Source organism: Cyprinodon tularosa, unplaced genomic scaffold, assembly GCF_016077235.1.
Source record: "Cyprinodon tularosa strain WSP-4 unplaced genomic scaffold, ASM1607723v1 ctg461, whole genome shotgun sequence".
NCBI classification, from domain to species: Eukaryota; Metazoa; Chordata; class Actinopteri; order Cyprinodontiformes; family Cyprinodontidae; genus Cyprinodon; species Cyprinodon tularosa.
Window position 1 is genome coordinate 389,550 of NW_024039187.1, and position 21,115 is coordinate 410,664.

General features: G+C 42.1%; 1 protein-coding gene across 1 annotated transcript; it reads left to right on the forward strand.

Moving 5' to 3' along the window:
- Positions 1-2,612: 2,612 nt before the first annotated feature.
- On the forward strand, positions 2,613-20,799 carry dnajc24 (DnaJ (Hsp40) homolog, subfamily C, member 24). The gene is made up of 4 exons (XM_038301115.1): positions 2,613-2,960; positions 14,097-14,226; positions 17,523-17,591; positions 20,578-20,799. Exons 1-4 carry the CDS (start codon positions 2,859-2,861, stop codon positions 20,778-20,780), a joined length of 504 nt encoding a protein of 167 aa, XP_038157043.1. The 5' UTR covers positions 2,613-2,858; the 3' UTR covers positions 20,781-20,799.
- Positions 20,800-21,115: the final 316 nt, after the last annotated feature.

A 21,115-nucleotide genomic window follows, 5' to 3' on the forward strand; every position in this document is an offset into this window, starting at 1 on the left:
ATGGCAAATATTGTGAGTTAAGTTTCCAATGGACCTATCCTAGTTCTCCATGATCTATAACCAGGAGATTTTTCCAGTTTCTTTCCCTTATCTGGAAGAAACTCAGTTCAGCTATAGGTGTGGAAACATCCTCAGAAATCCTGAGCGAAGCTCCAGAGGCCTCCAGTTTAAGCCTGTTTTGTGGTTCCAGTGATGACTGAAAATATAGACCGGCGTTGTTGAAATAAAACAGTAAAGAGGGGGGGTTAAGCATTTTCTTAAAATTAGTTTTTGGAACAAGGGATGTCTGTTGTTTATGGGATCGAGGCGGGGTCCACCCTGGACAGGCCCCCAGTCCATTGCAGGGCAACACAGAGACAAACAACCATTCACACACACTCACCTAAGGAGTATTTAGAGAAGCCAATGAACCTAAGAGTCATATTTTTGGACAGTGTGAGGAAGCCGGAGTACCAGGAGAGAACCCACACATGCTCAGGGAGAACATGCAATCAAACTGAACCAAACCTGTTAAAATGATTTTTTACCTATCTGGATGTGGAATGTTTGCTGACTGCAGTGTGAACAAAAAATGTGGAGTAAAAACAAACAGGAGAGAACCCATGCATGCTCAGGGAGAACATGCAAACTCCATGCAGAAAGACCACGAATCAAACCCAGAACCTTCCAGCTGCAGGGCACTGAGCAGCCCACCAACAAATATGATCATAAGAAATCTATTTGTTTATTCTCTCCAATGCAAGGGCCAAAACAGGAGCCAGTTGCAGAGGCCCCTGCTGGCCCCTGTCTGGAACCGACCGTGTGATTTCCTTGAAGGTTCCTAAATAACCTAAACCGCTAAAAACGCTGATGGGTCATTTAGAAACTATAATCTATCAGTTTCATTTATCATTGAAAATATTTCATACACTCTTAAGTATCAGAATATAAAAATCAAGGACTACCTTCTTCTTCTTCTTCTTATGGGGTTTTATGGCGGTTGGCAGGCTTGTGAATTGTGCATTACCGCCACCAACTGATATGGAGTAAAGCAAGAAAACAGAAAACGATTCACCCAAAAAAAAAAAAAAAAAAAAAAAAAAAAAAAAAAAAAAAAAAAAAAAAAAAACCTGTGTAACTTAAACCAACATAATACTAAATCACATTTGCCCATATAATTTTAATTTACTCTAGGTCATCTTAACTCTGCCAGTTTCTGATGGTCCCATCGGTCCTCCCATCATACTTCCAACCATCTCCCAGTTCAAATCTTTAATGTCCAGGTATTTTTCTGCAGCCTTCACTATTATTTTGATTTTTTCCGTTTTTTTTTGTTGTCTGTGCAGTACAATTAATTACTTCTACCATGAAAAGAACAAAATTTGTCTTTTTAACAATAAGTGAGTCTTCATCAATTTTTTGATTCTCTAGAGGTTTGGAATTTGCCGTGTGTTGAACTGTAGGTTTGGGTTTTTCTGACTGAGATGGGATCCTTTTTGCAGCTTCAGCGTAGGTTATTCCGAGCTCAAATTTCATTTTTTTAATTTCCTCAGACCTTTTGCTTGCTTCACAGCCGCGATAGGCAGCAGTATGTTCTCCACCACAATTACAGCATTTTATTATAGCTTCTTTTCCACATTTTCCGTACTCATGTTCTCCTGCACACCTTCCACACCTCTGTTTCCCTTTACAAACTGCTGCAATGTGACCGAATTTTTGGCATTTGAAACATCTCAATGGTGGAGGATTGTAGATTTTGACATTATAGCTTATGTAACCGATGAATACTTTGCTTGGTAATTGCTCTTCCTCAAATTTAATTAGCACTGATAAACTGTCAGATCTTTCTCCGTTTCTTGTTGTTTTTAACCGTTTTACTTCTTTTACTTTTGCACCGCTTATGTTTTCCAGAATCTCTTTTTCAGAAATTTTTAGAGGAACTCCTCCAATGACTCCCCTGCTGATCTTTTTGTTCTCCATTAGGCTGCACTGAACTCTTATCCCGTCAATTTTGTTGATCCGTATTGCTTTGCCTTGCTGGGCGCTGTCTCTGCAGTTAATTAGCAGGTCTCCACTGTACAGAATTCTGGCACCTCTGACTTCTCCGACAAGTTTATTGATGGTTTTTGTTAAGTGAACCGGATTCCAATTTGTAAAAGAGTCTGCCTGATTAACGACTTTGAATATGACTTTGAATTCATTTTGTTGTGCTGTGGAATGTATGGAATGATCATCACTGGATTGTTCTGAACTAGATTCCCCTTGAACTGATCTCTGTTTTTTCCGCTTTTTCTCATTTTTTGATGTTGCTATCTTCCAACCTTCATTGTCACTATTTCCCTCTTCCATCCCACAAGAATCGCTTCCTGTTTCCTCACTACTCACGGCCCAAGACATTTCTCCATAAGCAGCTTCAAAACACGCGCCATGCACCAAACGACCATCCACATGCAATCCTCCTCTCTCTGTCCTTCCGTGGCCCAACCGACAGGACGACCCACCAACCTTCCGAGCGCATGCGCCTTCTCCGACTACCCTCTCATCAAGGACTACCTTCCTAAAAGACTTGAATTTAACTGACCGGAACCTTTTTTTTTTTCTCCATTCTTTCAGCGGAACCATAAAGTTCGGCTTCGGTTTCACGGACCATCTAACGGTGACGCACAACATGCCGCCTTACTGCTGGTTGTTTCTCGGCGTGTTTTTATTTCTGCAGTCAGGTTAGCTTTACAAGAGGAGCGAATATTTAATAGTTAGATTAACAGAAAGCAACCAGTTAGCGGAGGTAGCTTCTCATCCACAGACTTTACAGAGCCGCTTCCGGTGGTTCTGGTTCCGGTTCTGGACTGTTCGGTTCCTCCGCGGTCTCTTTGCTCTAAATGTCTGATCCGGATCAGAAGGACCTTTATGCCGTCCTCGGTGCCAGACCCTCTGACTCCCTGCAGCAGCTCAGACTCCGCTACCAACAGCTGGTTCTCAAGGTGAGGCTCCTCCTGGTCCTGCTCCTCCTGGTCCTGCTCCTCCTGCTCCATCAGTGGTTTTCAGCAGAGGGAGAAAAACTCATTGAAGCTTCTTTAATTCAGAGCTTTTCTTGTTTTCATCCTGAAGCAGCTCAGACCTCATCCAAGATCTGATTTATCTAGAACTTATATAGAACAGCTTAAAACTTTCCTTTTTGATAAAGCTTATAGTTAGAGTGGCTCAGGTTATCCTGAGCTATCTCTATACACTCACCGGCCACTTTATTAGGTACACCTGTCCAACTGCTCGTTAACACTTAATTTCTAAGCAGCCAATCACATGGCGGCAACTCAGGGCATTTAGGCATGTAGACATGGTCAAGACAATCTCCTGCAGTTCAAACCGAGCATCAGTATGGGGAAGAAAGGTGATTTGAGTGACTTTGAACGTGGCATGATTGTTGGTGCCAGAAGGGCTGGTCTGAGTATTTCAGAAACTGCTGATCTACTGGGATTTTCACGCACAACTATCTCTAGGGTTTACAGAGAATGGTCCGAAAAAGAAAAAACATCCAGTGAGCGGCAGTTCTGTGGGCGGAAATGCCTTGTTGATGCCAGAGGTCAGAGGAGAATGGCCAGACTGGTTCGAGCTGATAGAAAGGCAACAGTGACTCAAATAACCACCCGTTACAACCAAGGTGGGCAGAAGAGCATCTCTGAACGCACAGTACGTCGAACTTTGAGGCAGATGGGCTACAGCAGCAGAAGACCACACCGGGTGCCACTCCTTTCAGCTAAGAACAGGAAACTGAGGCTAAAATTTGCACAAGCTCATCAAAATTGGACAATAGAAGATTGGAAAAACGTTGTCTGGTCTGATGAGTCTCGATTTCTGCTGCGACATTCGGATGGTAGGGTCAGAATTTGGCGTCTACAACATTAAAGCATGGATCCATCCTGCCTTGTATCAACGGTTCAGGCTGGTGGTGGTGGTGTCATGGTGTGGGGAATATTTTCTTGGCACTCTTTGGGCCCCTTGGTACCAATTGAGCATCGTTGCAACGCCACAGCCTACCTGAGTATTGTTACTGACCATGTCCATCCCTTTATGACCACAATGTACCCAACTTCTGATGGCTACTTTCAGCGCCATGTCATAAAGCTGGAATCATCTCAGACTGGTTTCTTGAACATGACAATGAGTTCACTGTACTCAAATGGCCTCCACAGTCACCAGACCTCAATCCAATAGAGCATCTTTGGGATGTGATGGAACGGGAGATTCGCATCATGGATGTGCAGCAGACAAATCTGCGGCAACTGTGTGATGCCATCATGTCAATATGGACCAAACTCCCTGAGGAATGCTTCCAGCACCTTGTTGAATCTATGCCACCAAGAATTGAGGCAGTTCTGAAGGCAAAAGGGGGTCCAACCCGTTACTAGCATGGGGTACCTAATAAAGTGGCCGGTGAGTGTAGTTATGCTGCTATAGGCTTAGACTGCTGGAGGACATTGGGACCCTTTTTCATCATTCTGCTTCATTCTATCTCTATTCTCCCACTCTGCAGAATCTGTTAGTTCAATCTCTAACGTTCTGCTCTCTCTGCTTTTTCTCATAGTAGCTTCATCTGGTCTGTTCCTGTTTGGCTGTGACTCCATCCTGGAGAGAAATATCAGCTGTGCTGCTGCCATCAACACCTTTTTTTTATAGATGCTGGAGCTTGGCCTGTTTCTCTGAGTGTGACTAACTGGATGTGCTCTCTTCATCCTCTGGCATGGGAGCTGGCTCGGAGCTCGTCTGCCTGGCTGTGTGTTTCCTGGACGGGGCCGCCTGTGGAGCTGGTTGACAGTTGCCTTTTGTATCTATGCTTCTTTTTCTATGTCTGTTTCTGTCTCCTTGAACCCCAGTCGGCCTCAGCAGACGGCCGCTCACACTGAGCCTGGTTCTGCTGGAGGTTTCTTCCTGTTCAAAGGGAGTTTTTCCTCTCCACTGTCGCTACAAGCATGCTTAGTGTGAGGGATTGCTGAAGAGTCAATGAGTCGATGCAATCAGCTGGTTTTCCTTAGATAGAAAATTTGGAATCAATCTGACTGGATGATCTGGTGAACTGGAAAGTGACCTGAGATGACATGATGTGAATTGAAGCTATAGAAATAAACTGAATAGAATTGAACAGTTCAGTGGCCAAAAAAAAAATCAAAGTTCTGAACATGAAGGAGAAAATAAACTGCAGTTACACAGAGGCTACACAAAATATTGGAATTTATATTAAAATATTTAGAATAAAAGGGAAAAGAGTGTTAAAATAAGATTGTTGAATAAAGATATAGAAAAAAGTGGAGAACCTGAAAATCCATAAACTGAGAGTTTCAGAACTTTTCTGTTTTTAGAAGTTTATTGGAGCAGAAAACTAAAAGCTGCTTCTCCATGTCTGGTTCTGCTCTAGTAGACCGGGGAGGTCTACTAGAGCCAAAAAATCAAAATTGTGATTATTAAATGTTTTCATGACCTTGAAAGCTTGCCTGTTCAGAGTCTGTTGTTGCAGGACTTTGCTGTAGTCTTTGTTTGGAGAAGTGCTCGCTTCTACTTACATCTACTTACTTAAAAAACTCATATGGTAGATCAGATGTGAATGTAGTATAGATGTAAAGACATTTAGAAAAGCAGTGAAGGAATAAGAGCTGTGGATTTCAGTCTGATTCACAATAATCTTCTGAAAAGTGTGGCATGCATTTGTTTCTCCCAGTGTCATTTTTAAACCACCTCATTTGAGAACTGGATGGAGAGCTTCTGTTCTCAGCAATTTCTTCTTACATTCAGATGGATTGTGATCTGGACCCATCCATGCGTCTCTGGTTGTCTGTTAGCGCTCGTTGTTCGTCTTCAGGTTTATCTGTTTCCTGATATAATCCTAGAGGTTTATCTTGGATGGATTTAGTTCTTCCCATCAGCCCTCCTGGTGTTTCCTGTCTCCACTGAAGAAAATCATCCACACAGCATGATGATGCCACCACTATGGCTACCTTCACACTGCAGGCCTTAATGCTTAATTCCCTTTTTTTTAATGAAATCTGATTTTTTTTTGCGTTGCTGTTCACATTTCCAAATATATGCACATTTTGTGCATATATTGTGCGCCGTGTTTACGGATGTATCTAGCGATCTTTGCCAACCTTAAAAACTCAATCTTTTCAAGATGGTTAAACCTAAATACTGCTCTCTGCATCCTCACCGCCATGGTTGTTGTTTTTCTTGCCCCTTCTGTGTAGCCAGACGCAGAATAGTGACCTTTGAGTATTAATGGTGTTCAGGTGGGATGAATGCAACCCTGCTGAAAAGATCTAAAACGATCAGATTTGTATCGGATTCAGGACCACAGAGCCAAGTGTTCTGGGTCGCATAGGAAAGAATCGGATCTGTGTTGTTTAGACTGCCATGAAAAGATCAGATCCAGGTCGCATATGGGCCAAAGAATAAATGGGATTTGGGTCACTTCAGGCTGCGGTGTGAACGTAGCCTTTGCTTTGCAGTTTTATTTCTTTGTTTCCTGCAGCTAATGGATCAGTTTGGTTCCATCTGACCTCCTTCCACATGTCTTCCTAAATGGTTTGTGTAAAACTGCAGAAGGAGCTGACAGGCTTTCTCTCAGTGGTGACTTTCTTTGGCCTCTTGCTGCTCCATGAAGGCCAGGTCTGAGCTGTGCATCTCTGCAGCTCCTCCAGAGTCACCATGCTCCTCTTTTCTGTAAAAAGTGAAGAAAAGGATGGGGAAATTCCCTCTCTCCCTTTAACCAATCCCACATCCTATGTCTACCCGCTCCGCTCCAGACCGCCGGCGCAAAGCCTATAGCCTCCGCTGTTCCTCCCGTCCTGCTCTGCTCCAAACTCCTCGCGGCTCCAGGAGAGCATAGATATAATTATTATTATTAAACCGTAGGAGCAAAACAAGCAGTAATAAATGCTTAATGTGCATATTAATAAACTGCTTTAATTTGCATATTAATAAAATCCCATCAGCATCCAGCAGAAGTTCAGTTTCTGCCCAAATATTTTCTTTTTGTTGTGGATTTCTGTAACATTGATAACTAGGATCATCCATGGTTTGGATGAACTCTGTTTGTTCTCTGCTTCCAAACTCAGCATCGCTTCATCCAGGCCTGAGATTAGAAACTTTGTTTCGAAGTTTTCAGATGCGTTCTTGGAAATTTTGACTGGATTTAGAGAATTTTTTGATTGAGATTTAGTTAAACGGTCTTAGTTTTTGGGAATATAAGAATTATGCTCTAATTTCTAGTTACCTATCTGTTTGGTGCGATTGCAATTGCTGATCTTGACCTGGCCGGACCGGAGCGGAGCTGAAAAATGAGTCCGTATTTTGACGATGACGTTCAGAGGAATAGGAGTGGATGTGGAACAGCTCTCATTGGTTAACATGACAGGCAAGCACTCCGCAGACCGTATGTGAGAAGGGTTGAGGAAGTGGAATCTGGGGGTTAGGGAGCAAGTTATTAAATTATTATTTTTAAACTTGAGGGCTTAATTGGCATTAAAATGCATTAAATGTGATTATCGTGGTATTTAAAATGCTTTATTTAGGAAGAAAAAGAAAAAAGTTTATAAAAACAATTTCATCTGATATATTATGTCGCGATATATTTGTGCAGAACTGCTTCCGGTTTATCGTAAAGCCGTTCAAAAAAGAAGCTCGAGGCGGAGAAAAAGCTAGAGAATGGGAAAATGCAAATTTCAACAAAAGTGGCTTATATATATATATATATATATATATATATATATATATATATATATATATATATATATATATATACATACATATTAGGGATGGAACGGTTTATGAAAACCGTCAGAATTGTTCAGTTTGACTGTCTCGGTTCGGTTCGCGTGTGTTTCGTTCGGTTCATGCGCTGCTCCTTTTTCTCATAGGCGAAGCGTTTACACTCCAGAGCAGAAGGTGGCGGTATTGCGACCAAAGCCAACCACCAGTAGTAAACAAGAAGAAGAAGCGAAGCAGCTTAGCCGGGTGTAGCAGGGAAAAATCAGTTGTTGTGGAGAATTATGTCGGAATGGTGAGTGGGAAAGAACCGGAGTTTGAAGACGCGCCAGCAGCACTTTATAGGTCTGCTGTATGGGAGCACTTTGCATTTAGAGTGACCTACGATGACGGCGGAAAGAAAGTTGTGGATAAAAGTGCAACAGTGTGCAAGCATTGTGCAACATGTTTAGTTTATGCTAACAGCAACATGACCAACATGTCATGCTAACCCCGAAATCCCACGTACTCCGTCAGCGCTCCGCCCCGCTGCGCTCCAGACCGGCTGCTCAAAGCAAAGCGCGGTTTCCGTGGATCATTACAAATAATTACAATTCATTAATTTTTTTGGATTTTTTTCATTAATTTTTATGGGATTTCAGGCTAACAATCAACATATACAAAGAGAGAGGGAGAGAGAGAGTGTGTCATGGGTACTTGTTGATGGCATTAAAACTATTTCTAATAGCATTAAAAAAAAAATGAAATTAGAGTAAGTCATTTCTTTATAAACCCTGTTTAATGTCCTCCCTCCGTGTGCAGATGATGGATTCAGTGATTTTCACTCCTTCATACGGCTGTTTGTCCACTAATGTTTTCTAAAATGATTTCAGCAGAAACAGACTTCCTCCTTTCCATTTTCATCGTCTCCATAGTTCGCAAGGAAGGAGCTATTTTTTCAATGTTACTCTATTAACTGTAAATTTCATCAAAAATAACATATTTGATCTTTTTTTTTTTTTTTTTTAGAAAACGGGGAGTTAATAACATTCTGCCAGTATTTTGGCACATGTCTTGAATCCTGACAAGAAAATGAGATGCATTGTTGGAGAGCAGTGGATAATAAGAGCTTCCTTTACCCAGAGTTGCTGGATCCTGGCTGCTCTCATGTTCTGTCGGCTCCTCGCAGGACCGAAAAATCTGTTAGAATTCAGTAAAAGCCTAATAAATGCTGGATCCTATTAGGGCTCAATTTTAATCACCCTGCATTTAACTGGAATAAGACATGACATTTCTGCCCTCTAGGGGGCAGTAACACTCTTAAAGTGGATGTGTCGCCACACAGAAAGGTAGAGGGAGTCGCAGCTAGCGCACCGATCCATGCATGCATTACAGTAAAACTGCAACAATGGACTTTGGACAAGCAAGCTTTAAAAAACTGAAACTCTGGTGTGAAACAGCTAAAAACATGGAGTTGGCGAAAAGGAAATGCAAGGTAAAATCCTAACATTGGTTAAAAATAACCACAATTTAGCTTTTTGGCAAAATTGTTCCGCACTAAATCCAATTAGAGCTGAAACAATTTATCAGATCAACTGATTTACTAATCGATTTATCGTTTACTGGAGTATAGAGACGCTGAAAGGTGCCTTTAGCTGACAGAGCAACTCACTTAAAGCAGGAATTACCAATATTGTAAAAATATATTAAAATATTTAATTGAACATAAAATACTTTTTTATCTGTCAAAACTCCTCAAGTGGAAAAGTTAAATTTTCACCCTGTTTAAATTCGTAAAAAAAAATCTTCTTTAAAGCTTTAATTGAAGATTTTCGCAAATGTTTTAAAGACCCTCTCCACCTAAGGTGGTCTGAACCTGCTGCTGAGAGGGAACCCCTAGTGGTGCCGTTTTAGAGCAGTCCTCTAAAACGGGCATCCCCAACCTCTGTCCTCGAGGCCCGCTGTCCTGCAGGTTTTAGAGGTTTCCCTGCTTTAGCACAGCTGATTATGATGATTGCAGTAGAACTAAAGCCTGTTAATCAGCTTTCAATTAAAATCAGCTGTGCTGAAGCAAGGAAACCTCTAAAACCTGCAGGACAGCGGGCCTCGAGGACAGAGGTTGGGGATGCCTGATCTAAAAAGCTTGCAAGTACCCTGAGTAAGATAAGAGAAATATTTTTGGTGGGGCTGATATAGCCTAGTGTATGTCTCCAACTAATCCGGAATAAGAATTCAAATAAACAATTGGACAATAAATACAATTTAACAGTAATGATTTAATTTACTATATAATAACAGTAACAGTGATGATTTGGGTCACTGTGACGGGGTTCTTTGGCCTCCAAGAATCCAGGCTCAATCGGGTTACCGGTGTTGGTGATTTATTGTGCTCAAAAACTCAAAACAGGGTGCAAAAGAAAGTAAACATGTACAAGATCCTCTGGGCCTCAGCCTCCCTCCAGTTACCAGCAATGTAACAAAGAAACAGAAAACAAAAATTGCTGCTTTTCTTCCCACAGCCCTCATTAAATAGTTTAAGCCCCTCACATCAGGCTCTCTTATTTCTGATTTCTTCACATGAATCAGTTTTGTCCATATATTACCTCCACAAACAATTGATGTACAGAAACAAATAATTTTTACAACTTAATTCTTTTACACAGATTCATTGACTTATTCAATTACACCAAACTGGGTTTGAACCCAGCAAAGACGCCGCCAGACTGAAGATGACAAGTCCCCATAGCATACACCCCCCCCCCACTGAAATATTAAGTGTGCACCCTCAATATGCCAGCAGGTAACCAGGAACAGCTTGTGTGTTTTAAGTTCATGGAGCTACTGGGCTCTGCGCGAGTGTATTGGTCCTCACAAACACAGTATAACAGGAATGTGTGTGTGGCGCGCAAAGTTAGAGAGGTTGTTTTAAGCGACGAGGTGGATTCGTCACAGTCACAATAACCATGAAATGAAATGTTCATATCATACAACAGGGATGTTCTTCTGGCAAACGGGTAGATAAATAAGGATCTCACCGAATTTGGTGGAAGCTGCATCTCGTTCGTTACATTCGCCATCTTCCCTCTAATTGTCTGCACCTGCGCTTGGGTTCAGAAGCCTGTTAAAGCGCAGTATTTTCAGAGCCCCAAGACCATAAAGTTCTGAGACGCTGATTGGCCATTAAATTCACCTAGCAATAGTACATGATTGACAGATTCTCTGCAAATGTGGGGCTGTCTGATCAGCGCCCCCAGAACAGAGACGGTAGGAGTCTGTCTGTGGAAATCCACAAATTAATGACAGTAGATAGGGAAATGTAGTTTATATAATTTGTTTTGCTTATAGGTAAACACTCTAGAGAGTAAAACGGACATTTGAGTTAATTTCTAAAAATATATTTTACGTTTCTCTTCTTATCAGGGAGGGCGGTGCCCCAGCGCCCCCTATGGGCCGGCCGCCACTGCCTTAACCCCATACTGCTCCCCGAGGGTAGGGGCGGATTTAGGAAATTTGGGACCCTAGGCAAAGACATGCAGGGGGCCCTCTGAATGGAGAAGACAACACATAAAACAGACCCATTCTACAGATAGAGAAATGTTACTTGAATAGACATCCATTATCTGTTCTAGGTTTTGTCCCTCTCTTCTTGTCCCTTTTCTTCTTGTTTTCCTCTCTATGTTTTGTACTCAGCTGACTTTTCATGCTGTCTCTAAAGGAATGAAAGATTTTTTCCAAGCACTAAGCTCACTTAGCTGATTGCTCCTTCCTGTGTTTCCAAAAAGGCCAAAGTAAATAACCCAGTCCTTCTTTTCACTGTAGACAAGCCATGATCTGCTTATCTGTTCTCCATTTTTCATTTGGATGAAATAATAGCTGCATGAATCATGACAGCAGACAAGATAGAGGAGAGCAGGAGGCGGGGTTACCAATCTACTCGCTCTGGAGAGCAGAGTTCGCTGCTTTTAGATGTTGTCTCCAAAGTCTCCAGTAGCAGAAAAAAGTCTCTAGATTTGGCGCTAGGAGCTTTTTAGAAATCAAAGTGCTAGAGGGGTCTGAAAAGTGGCTAAATATAGCGACTAAAGCGCTAAGTTGGCAACACTGCTCTTTGCATGGTTTGTTTTCAAATGGTTTGCTGCTGTCTGTTTGGACCTTTCTGAACATGTGCAGCAAATGGACTGATCCAATATGGTGGACACTGAAGGGGGGGCTGAGACACACTTAATATTATCAGCGTTCTGATGGCATTTTAGCCAAATGATTTTTATCAAAAACATGATTAATGTACAAAAATAAAGAATAGTTGTATTAACCATACATGGAAACAGAGCTGGACTCTGGGAGAACAGGAGAACGCAGGAAAAATCTGGGTCAACTGGAACAGAAGCGCACTGATGACATCACATTCAAAGCTAGTCTGGAGCTGCATTTCACCTCCTGTTATTAATAGACCCTAGATCAGGGGTGGGCAATTCCAGTTCCTGAGGGCCTGTATCCTGTACCTTTTAGATGTGCCTTAGGTTCAACACACCTGAATCAGATAATTATGTGATTAAGATGACTCTGGAGGAACTGACTGCATACTGAGGAGGTAACTCAGCCGTTTTATTCAGGTGTGTTGGACAAAGGATGGATCTAAAAGTTGCAGGATACCGGCCCCCAGGAACTGGAATTGCCCACCCCTGCCCTAGATTATAATATTACTTTTTTCATTTAGTGGGGGCCGCTGCAGACGGGCTAACGTTAGCCCTGGCTGCTGCAGACAAGATAACGTTAGCCCTGGCCGCTGCAGACGGTCTAACGTTAGCCCTGGCCGCTGCAGACGGTCTAACGTTAGCCCTGGCCGCTGCAGACGGTCTAACGTTAGCCCTGGCCGCTGCAGACGGTCTAACGTTAGCCCTGGCCGCTGCAGACGGTCTAACGTTAGCCCTGGCCGCTGCAGACGGTCTAACGTTAGCCCTGGCCGCTGCAGACGGTCTAACGTTAGCCCTGGCCGCTGCAGACGGGCTAACGTTAGCCCTGGCCGCTGCAGACGGGCTAACGTTGGTTGCAGTTAGCTTCAGAGGTGCGCTGGTTGTCACGGTCCTTTCAACTTCTGATTTTTTTTTTGTTTAATTGCGCACTAAATCAGTAAGTGAAGCTTAAAGTTTAATGTTCTCGCCTCAAATGATCATAAAACGTACTTTTATTGAACAACAACGCAACAGAAAAGAGAACTTTTGACTTAATACTCTGAGCTCTGGGAGCGCCAACCTGGAAGCTGCTGCTGCCGCAGTGCATGCTGGGACAGCTGTCAGTCTGAAGAACGGACAGGTCTGCTCTGATGCATGCTGGGTAAAGAGGGAGGGGCCAGAACAACATCCGGGGACTTTGTCTGTTCTCTGTCTGCTGTTCTTGTAAATTGGAACAGTGCTAGAGCTGAGGTTGATGAGGTTTCACGAGTACACAAGGACGCACAAGTACACAGATTGAGAAACGGTCAATGAGTCGATGCAATCAGCTGGTTTTTCTTAGATAGAAAACTTTGAATCAATCTGACTGGATGATCTGGTGAGCTGGAAAGTGACCTGAGATGACATGTGTTGTTAATTAGAGCTATAGAAATAAACTGAATAGAATTGAATTGATGTTTTAGTGTCAAGGGTCATGTTTAGGGCTGTGGAGGTTAGTGTGAGGTATGAACTTTAGGCTGAGTCACAATTAGGGAGTAGAAATGAACAGAAAGGCAGTGAGACATGTTTCTGTGTGTTTATGGTACCTATTTTAGACAATTTTTGGTAAATTAGTTAACCTTCCAATGTGGTGGACTGACATTTTTTAATGTTAGGGAGTCAGTTAGAGGTGACTGGTTGTTGTCGGAAAATTTACATTTCTCTTCTATTATATATTAATATTTCCTATTTACTCACTATAAAAGTCTTCACTTACCTTGAAGGCCACACCATTCCCTGCAGGATGGTGTTTGTAGACCAGACATAGCTTCTTCCCATAACAAACCAGATTCTGTCTCAAAGTTTATTCATAACATGTTACTGTTTAATCAAAGTGTCTGTCATTTGTTTTGACTCTGACTACTCTCTATTGTTGTAAGTGAGGAGGAACGAACGCTGTTCATGCAGAACAGAGCTGAATGCTGTGCCATAAGGGCTTCATGATGACTGTTCTCTCTTTGCAAAGATATGAGTAAATGTGCCGACTGAGTGAAATTCATCGATCTCCGTTTATTCAACTAGGGTGAATAGTTGAATATTTTTTTCCCACGACACTGGTATACTGGTAATGGTTCGGGTGAAGGACTGGGATAGGCAGAAATCCAGTAAAAAAATGAATGTATGTGTATGTAATCCCTCAATATGGATTGAAACATAAACCTTTGTCTGTGTGTCTAGTACCATCCAGACCGTCTCGGAGGTGGAAGTTCATCAGAGTCTGGTGTCAAGAAGTTTCTAGAAGTGGACGCAGCCTGGAAGATTCTCAGTGACCAGACCTCTAGAAGACATTATGACATGAAGAGGAGGGGTGAGCTTTGCTCCGTTCACATTTCACAACTATTGTTACTTCAGATTTTATTAGCCACACCTCCACCTCAGCCCAGAACGGGCCAACCCTTTTTCTCGCTGAAAATAGCAGGTTAACGCGTGTTTTTCAAACCTGGATCGACGCGCTAACAATCAGCATCTGGCTCCCTTCCGGTTGGCTAAGAAAGCTGGTTTAACCCCTCGCTGGCAGCTGCGTGGCCTCTGTCCCCCCACCGCTGCGTGTCTGATGACAACATCACGCTGGGTTAGCATTGATTATGTCATCAGTGTGACAGAAATCAGGGAAGTAAACAATGGAGGGCGACATGTAAGAACGCCAGGGCGTAGTCAGTGTGCTTTATTGTTTCTCTCTATTATCTGTCTGAATCCCTCTCTCCATGTTTATCCAATGGAAACGGAGCTCATTCTGCTTGTTAGGTCAGAAGCGACTGGCGCGATGTGTTGACGTCCGTACTTTGCGTTCAATGGTATCCGTAATTTAGGGGGTCGACCCGGTGATCTGTCAGATAAGCATACCCATAGTCAACACTCTTTTTTTTAATCCCTTTAGTTTATCCCAAAATTGCCAAAAATACACTTTAAACTACCTCAACAGGCGTATATCCCTTTAGTCATGAACTAAAGAACTATTTAATTACTTCATTTTTGTTTTTTTTAAGCATGTGGTGATCTGACATCAGTTTTTTTTTGTTCATGACTAAAGGGATACACGCCCGTTGAGGTAGTTTAATGTCTATTTTTCCTACAAAACTAAAAGGATAAATGCAAATCTGACATCTTGCACGTTTATTGACTATAGGTACGCTGGTCTGACGGGGTATGCTCATCTGATAGAACAACAGCTCTGGTGTTCCCACATCATGCCTATCAGAGCCGAGGTGATTTTAACGCGGGTCGCTTGTGGAATCGTGTTAAAATCACTGTTCCCACTGTCACTAAAAGCCCACTGTTCCCAGGATTAGACTCTGGGAAAGGAGCATTAGTGTCGTCTCTGTAGGTTAATGTTTATGGTTCCTTTATGCAGCAGCTCAGCGTTGCTCTACTTCCTTCACATTTTGTTGGCTTTACTTTTATATCTGTGGGGCCATGTTTAGCTCAACAGTCTGTTATACATTTGTCAGCGCGTTTCCTCGGTGTGTGGTCGGCAAATTCAGACCTGAATAAAATGTCACATATAGGAGGATAAAAACAGAGGAGGAGGTTAAAGCTAGGAAAGGAAGCTGTAGGTTGTTCTGAAGTTTGTTGGATGATGAGGAGGATTAGAGAGTCAAACACTTCATTAATACAGATTAAATTAAGATTGAATCCTTTTCTATTGTATCATAATGGAACATTCAAATCAGGGATGCTTCGACTTCCTGGTGAGACGCAGCCATGCTAACGACCTCTCCCCCAGGTAGCCCCTCATTATTGATTCAAGAGCAAATTATCACTAGTTTAGCAGCCATTATTCTTCATTTAGTGTGACACTAATTAAAAGCTACGCCAAATTTAACACAAATTATTAGAGCTTCAAAGTATTTATCGCTATCAAACGGAACAACTTGATAATCACTGTTTCCTCACGACTGAATTGTTTAGAAATGTGCTAACATCTGTCGTCTTCACCGTCCGCTTACAGCTACAGTCCATCCATAGATTATACACACACCTCACCTTTCATCACATATCACTCAAAGCCTTATTCCTAAAGGGATTACAGGGTCCAGATTCGACCTCCATATTACTCCACAGGGACAAATGAAAGCAGTTTGAAGCAAATATCTGCTTAAACAAACATTTACATAAAAAACTCTTATTCTGAAATATTGTCAGCCTTTGCTTTGCTACAATGCTGTTACTTCTGATCCTCCCTCAGGTGCTTCTCCACACAAATTACAATCATGTGGAGGTAAATCCAGCTGATTTTACAGGAGTGAAATGGAGCCCTCTTTCTCTATAAGCCCTCATCGCTATGGGTGGGGAAATAATCAATTTGGCGATATATATGGCCGCCTGATTTAATATGGATATTTCACTTTGAAATATTGGGTTATTATATATTATTATAAATATTTGGGTTTAAGGACCCAAATGCAGAGGTGAGGTTCTTTTTATTTTTAATGGAGTACTCACAGGCAACAGAGGCAGAATCCAAAAATCCAACATAAGTACAATAAAAAGAGAACCTTGGAGACATCAGGGGAAAACATGCATGAAGAGTCAGGAAAAGACGAGGAACCAGCGCAGAGAGTTTATATAGGAGACTGGATTAATGGGAGCTGATTGGGAACAGGTGTGAACAGAGGATTCTAGAAGGAGCTAAGAAAACGGAGACCAACACAAGAGGGCAACAGAGGGCAAGCAAGAAAAACTTAAAAACTCAAATATATCCAGAAAACACCACAAAATAGGAATTAAACCAATAAAACTACAAAACGGAAAACATGGATGTGAAACTGAATACTGAGACGAGGAGACTAAACTGTTCATAATTTATTCTTTATGGTACGCCAGCATTCAGAAGATGTAGGATAATCACTGTCCCCCAGACTTCAGCAGTTATATTTTTTATATTTGTATTTTTTTTTAAAACAAAGCAGAGTGTGTACGACATCATCCGCGCACGCCGGCTACCATTCATTCTTCCTGTCCACTGAACTGCTGCTAGTTTTCCTCACATGCCTGGAAGATGTCTATTGCTGCTACCCCAGATGATCTCGCTCTCCAAATGGAATTGCCTGTTATGACTCCAGTCCAGTGCATGGATGATGTCATAAACACGCCGCTTTGTTTTTAAAAATGGAAATATAAAAAATATACACTAACGGTGGATGTCTGGGGGTCAGTGATTCACCTACATGTTATGAATGCTGGCGTACCATAAAGAATAAATTATAAGCAGTTTAGTCTCCTCGTCTCAGTCTCCTATAGATGTTCAGGTAGCTTCATCCTTGGACCTCCTCTTCTGCTCTGTCTGATTTAGTATCTAGGAACAGGAGATCTGGATTTCTACCCACAGAAAGCAGGAGAAGCTGTTTGCATAAAGCTTTTATAATCTGTTAACAGAATCTCACTTTTAAAAAGTAAAACTTTCTTTTGCTGCTTCTTAACTATTTTTTTTTTTAGTTTATTAGTGTATGGGTTATTTTCATGCTAGACCTATCGTCCACTGCCAGTTTTCCTTGACCAGTCTGGAGGACGGAGGTTCTTCTAACCATTGGAGTCTGATGTGTTTCTAAGGATTCATCTGCATCTATTCTCTCTGCTGTGGTTTTAAAACTGTTTCTTCTCCAGAACAGGAACTGAAACAAGACTGGACAGTCGATTCTACAGTCTACCTGCAGGACATGACCTGGGACTCAGGTGATGGCACGTTTAGCAGCTAGAGGACCAACACCTTTTATTAATACATCTTTCCTGATTCATCGCGTTTGGGTTTGTGATAAACTCTTTGCTTCACGAATGAACTGAAATCATCAACCTTTAATGCAAACTTTGAGGTTTTTTAAAGAAAATCCAGCCACATATTCAGATTTATATAAACATCTCTTCTGTTTGCTATGTTTTTAAATTATCACTGTTCCAAAAAAAAAAAAAAAAACATCAATCCTCTGGACTTTGTTTCCAAGTTTGAAGATGTTTCTCTTCCATTCAGGAAGCTTTTTCAATTCAAAATGTCAAAAATAGAGTTGAGTTCCAGGTTTTATACAGCAGCCCAATAAAGCCTTGTTTTTGTTTAGAAAACATGCAAATAGAAACGGATGAACGGGTCCACCTCTTTGGAATGGGGGTCGTTTGGCTTCTTTGTTAGCCTGCAATGCCCCATACCTGTCTATGTCTCTGAAAGGGGGTCATTCAAGGGAATTGTTGGTCTGGCTGAATAGGTCTTCTGTTCTCCCGTAAAGGGGTTGGGGCTGCGATGATAGCGGGAAAAAATCAACTCTATCGCTGCATTGTAGATTTTTTAAAGCTGAAACCTGAGCCCACCCCCCCCCCCTCTGTTTAAGGTTAGTTTTTCTTTCTTAACATAGACGGCTTCCTTCACGCCCCTCTCAAACCACTTGTCTTCTTTGTCCAAAATGTGAACATTCTTGTCCAGTTTTGTCCAGAGGAGGGCACTCTTCTGTGTTGGGCCATGCGTCTGTGGAGAGGTTGTTTGGTTTCTCCAATATAAAGATCAGAGTATTCCTCTCTGCATTGACAGTGTGCAAGGCAGAAATGGGATTTTGGCACAATGGTGCCAAAAGTGTAACAAGACAACAGCCAGATGCATGTCTCGCTCCGCCTAGCTCCACTCACATACATCTGGGAACCCGCTCATTGAAAGTGATTTCCCCAACCGATTTATGGTCTGTCCAATCAGGACGCAGGGTGGGTGTGTCCTGGAGTGGAGAAGCGACCGTGAGATTCCAACAACAATGGCGGCTCGCATTGAGGAAGCAAGCGTTAGCATTGATGCTGCTATTTCTTCTGTGTTGTCCAATCTATCTGATATTGTTTCATCAAAAGAACATCAGAGAACGGCTTTGAAGGCTTTTGTTGGTGGAAACGATGTTTTCGCCTTTCTCCCGACCGGATTTGGCAAGAGCTTGATCTACCAAATGGCTCCTCCTCTCACAGCGTCACGGGTTAGCTTCGGTGTGAGTGGTTGAAATAGCACGTCAATAAAGATGACAGACAAGTGGCTTATCCAATCATATGCAAGGAGTTTTGATAAGGCCCAGCCTTCAGTAAAGGCAATTCCTATGGCGGGTTCCCAGATGTATGTGAGTGGAGCTAGGCGGAGCGAGACATGCATCTGGCTGTTGTCAGGTTACCAAAAGTGGCCAAATTGAGCCAAATGCATTTTTCCACTAATGAAAGGGAATCTGGTCAGACAACTATTCTGATTTCCATTATTGGAGACCTTCTGCATAAGGCAAAGCCCTTGCTCCCGACACTTAGCCGTTAGTTCATGAAATTTTCCAATAATATCACCAAACTGAATAGAAAATAGGAATAACAGAGCAGCTTACGCATGCTGCTTACATCACCTGAAATGGTCGCACAATGACCTCTGACCCCTCCTTAGAAAGGTCTGAGCCTCTAGTTTCCAATGATGGTGGCCATTAGGGGGTGGGGCTAAAAATGAATACCTGCTGTTGCATTACTCCCGCAGAGTCTCACATGTCAGGTGGAATTTTAAATCTCATTTTATTTGTTTACACAGCTATAAAACGAACAGTATTTGTAAAAAAAAATAATTTTAAAAGAGGTTTTAGAAATTTCAAAGCCCCATTTTGAAAGGCATGTGGATGAAACACCATGTGACTGAGTTTGTGCCATTTCTAGAACTGGATCAACATGAGCAAGTGACAGATGGGCCCTGTATTGGGCCTGCGGGGCTCAAGGGGTTAAGTCAGGTTTTATTATGGACCTGCTTGGTCTGTGTGCAAGTCCGCTTCAGAAAATACTCCTTATCCTCCTCTTATTATGAAGAGAACTGACAGAAGTTCAAAGTGCAGAACAACAGAAGAAAAGAAATGTATGCAACTTTTAAATACGACATGGTCTGCTTCAATATTTACACAAAATCTTCTCTGAGGTTTATGGTCTGAAGAAGAGACGGCAGCTTTGTGCTGCTTATGTCAGAGAGAAATGGGCAGACTGGTTTGAGATAAATTAATAAAAAATTGTAAAAAATTAGCTGTAATTTGGATCAAGGATTACTGAAGGCCGTCCCTGAAAAAACAAAATGTCGACTCATGTAACCGATGGTCTACAGCATCAGACGGAGACTCATGGTTCCACCCATGGCAGCGAAGGAAAGAAAACTTTCATGGATGCGTTAAAATTAGACAATAACTTGTTAGAGAAAAGGCAACAGCTTTCATTAAAGCTCAGAGATTTGGGTCTTTGAAACCAAAGCCTGATTGAGTCAAAGGACAATCAGTAAAAAAACAAAACTGTTTTAAATCCCACATTAAAGCAAATTCAGTTTATTTCTATAGCTCTAATTCACATCATGTCATCTCAGGTCACTTTCCAGTTCACCAGATAATCCAGTCAGATTGATTTAAAGTTTTCTATCTAAGGAAAACCAGCTGATTGCATCGAGGCAATCCCTCACACTAAGCATGCTTGTAGCGACAGTGGAGAGGAAAAAGCTCAGTTAACTGCACAGTTAATGCTTCTGTTTATGCATAATGACAAAACGATATTTATAAAAGTCTAAACCATGTGTAGGTGACTGTAGGACTTTAGATATTCCGATCCACGTTTTATGATCTTTGGCTAAATTTCCTGTCATTCAGGAAATCTGTGTGATCCAGATAAGGACTGCAGTCACTGAAGACTTGTGTTGTTTCAGACGAGTGTGAATACACGTACTGCTGCCGCTGTGGAGGAAGATTCAGCGTCTCCAAGGAGGAGGTGGAGCAGCAGCACGCAGAGAGCATCCTGGGAGATGATGAAGTGCACAAAGCCACAGAGAGCGGCGTGCTGGTCTGCTGCGATACCTGCTCACTAACCATCTTTGTCACCTTAAATGAAAATATTCAAATGTCAAAATAAATGTTTTAAGTATAAAACACTCCTGACTCATCCTCTTTCTGTGCATAGACTGACACAGCGTGTTCTATACACCTTGCTGACCTGTCAACAGTGAAAAGTCTGGCTTTAATGCCGACACTGGATCCAGTGTTTTTGTAAGGAAGGTTATCAGGAGCAGCGCAGACAGGCAGCCTGGAACCCCCCCAGGGAGAATGCCTGGGTCCTCTGAGATGCTCCTTACATGAACAGACTTGCTTTTCTGCATGATGCTTCTTAGCAAGCAGGGGGTGGGGGGGACGGGGGTCATGTTTCAGTAGTGCTAAGAAAACATGACTCCATCTTTCTCATGCAGAAAA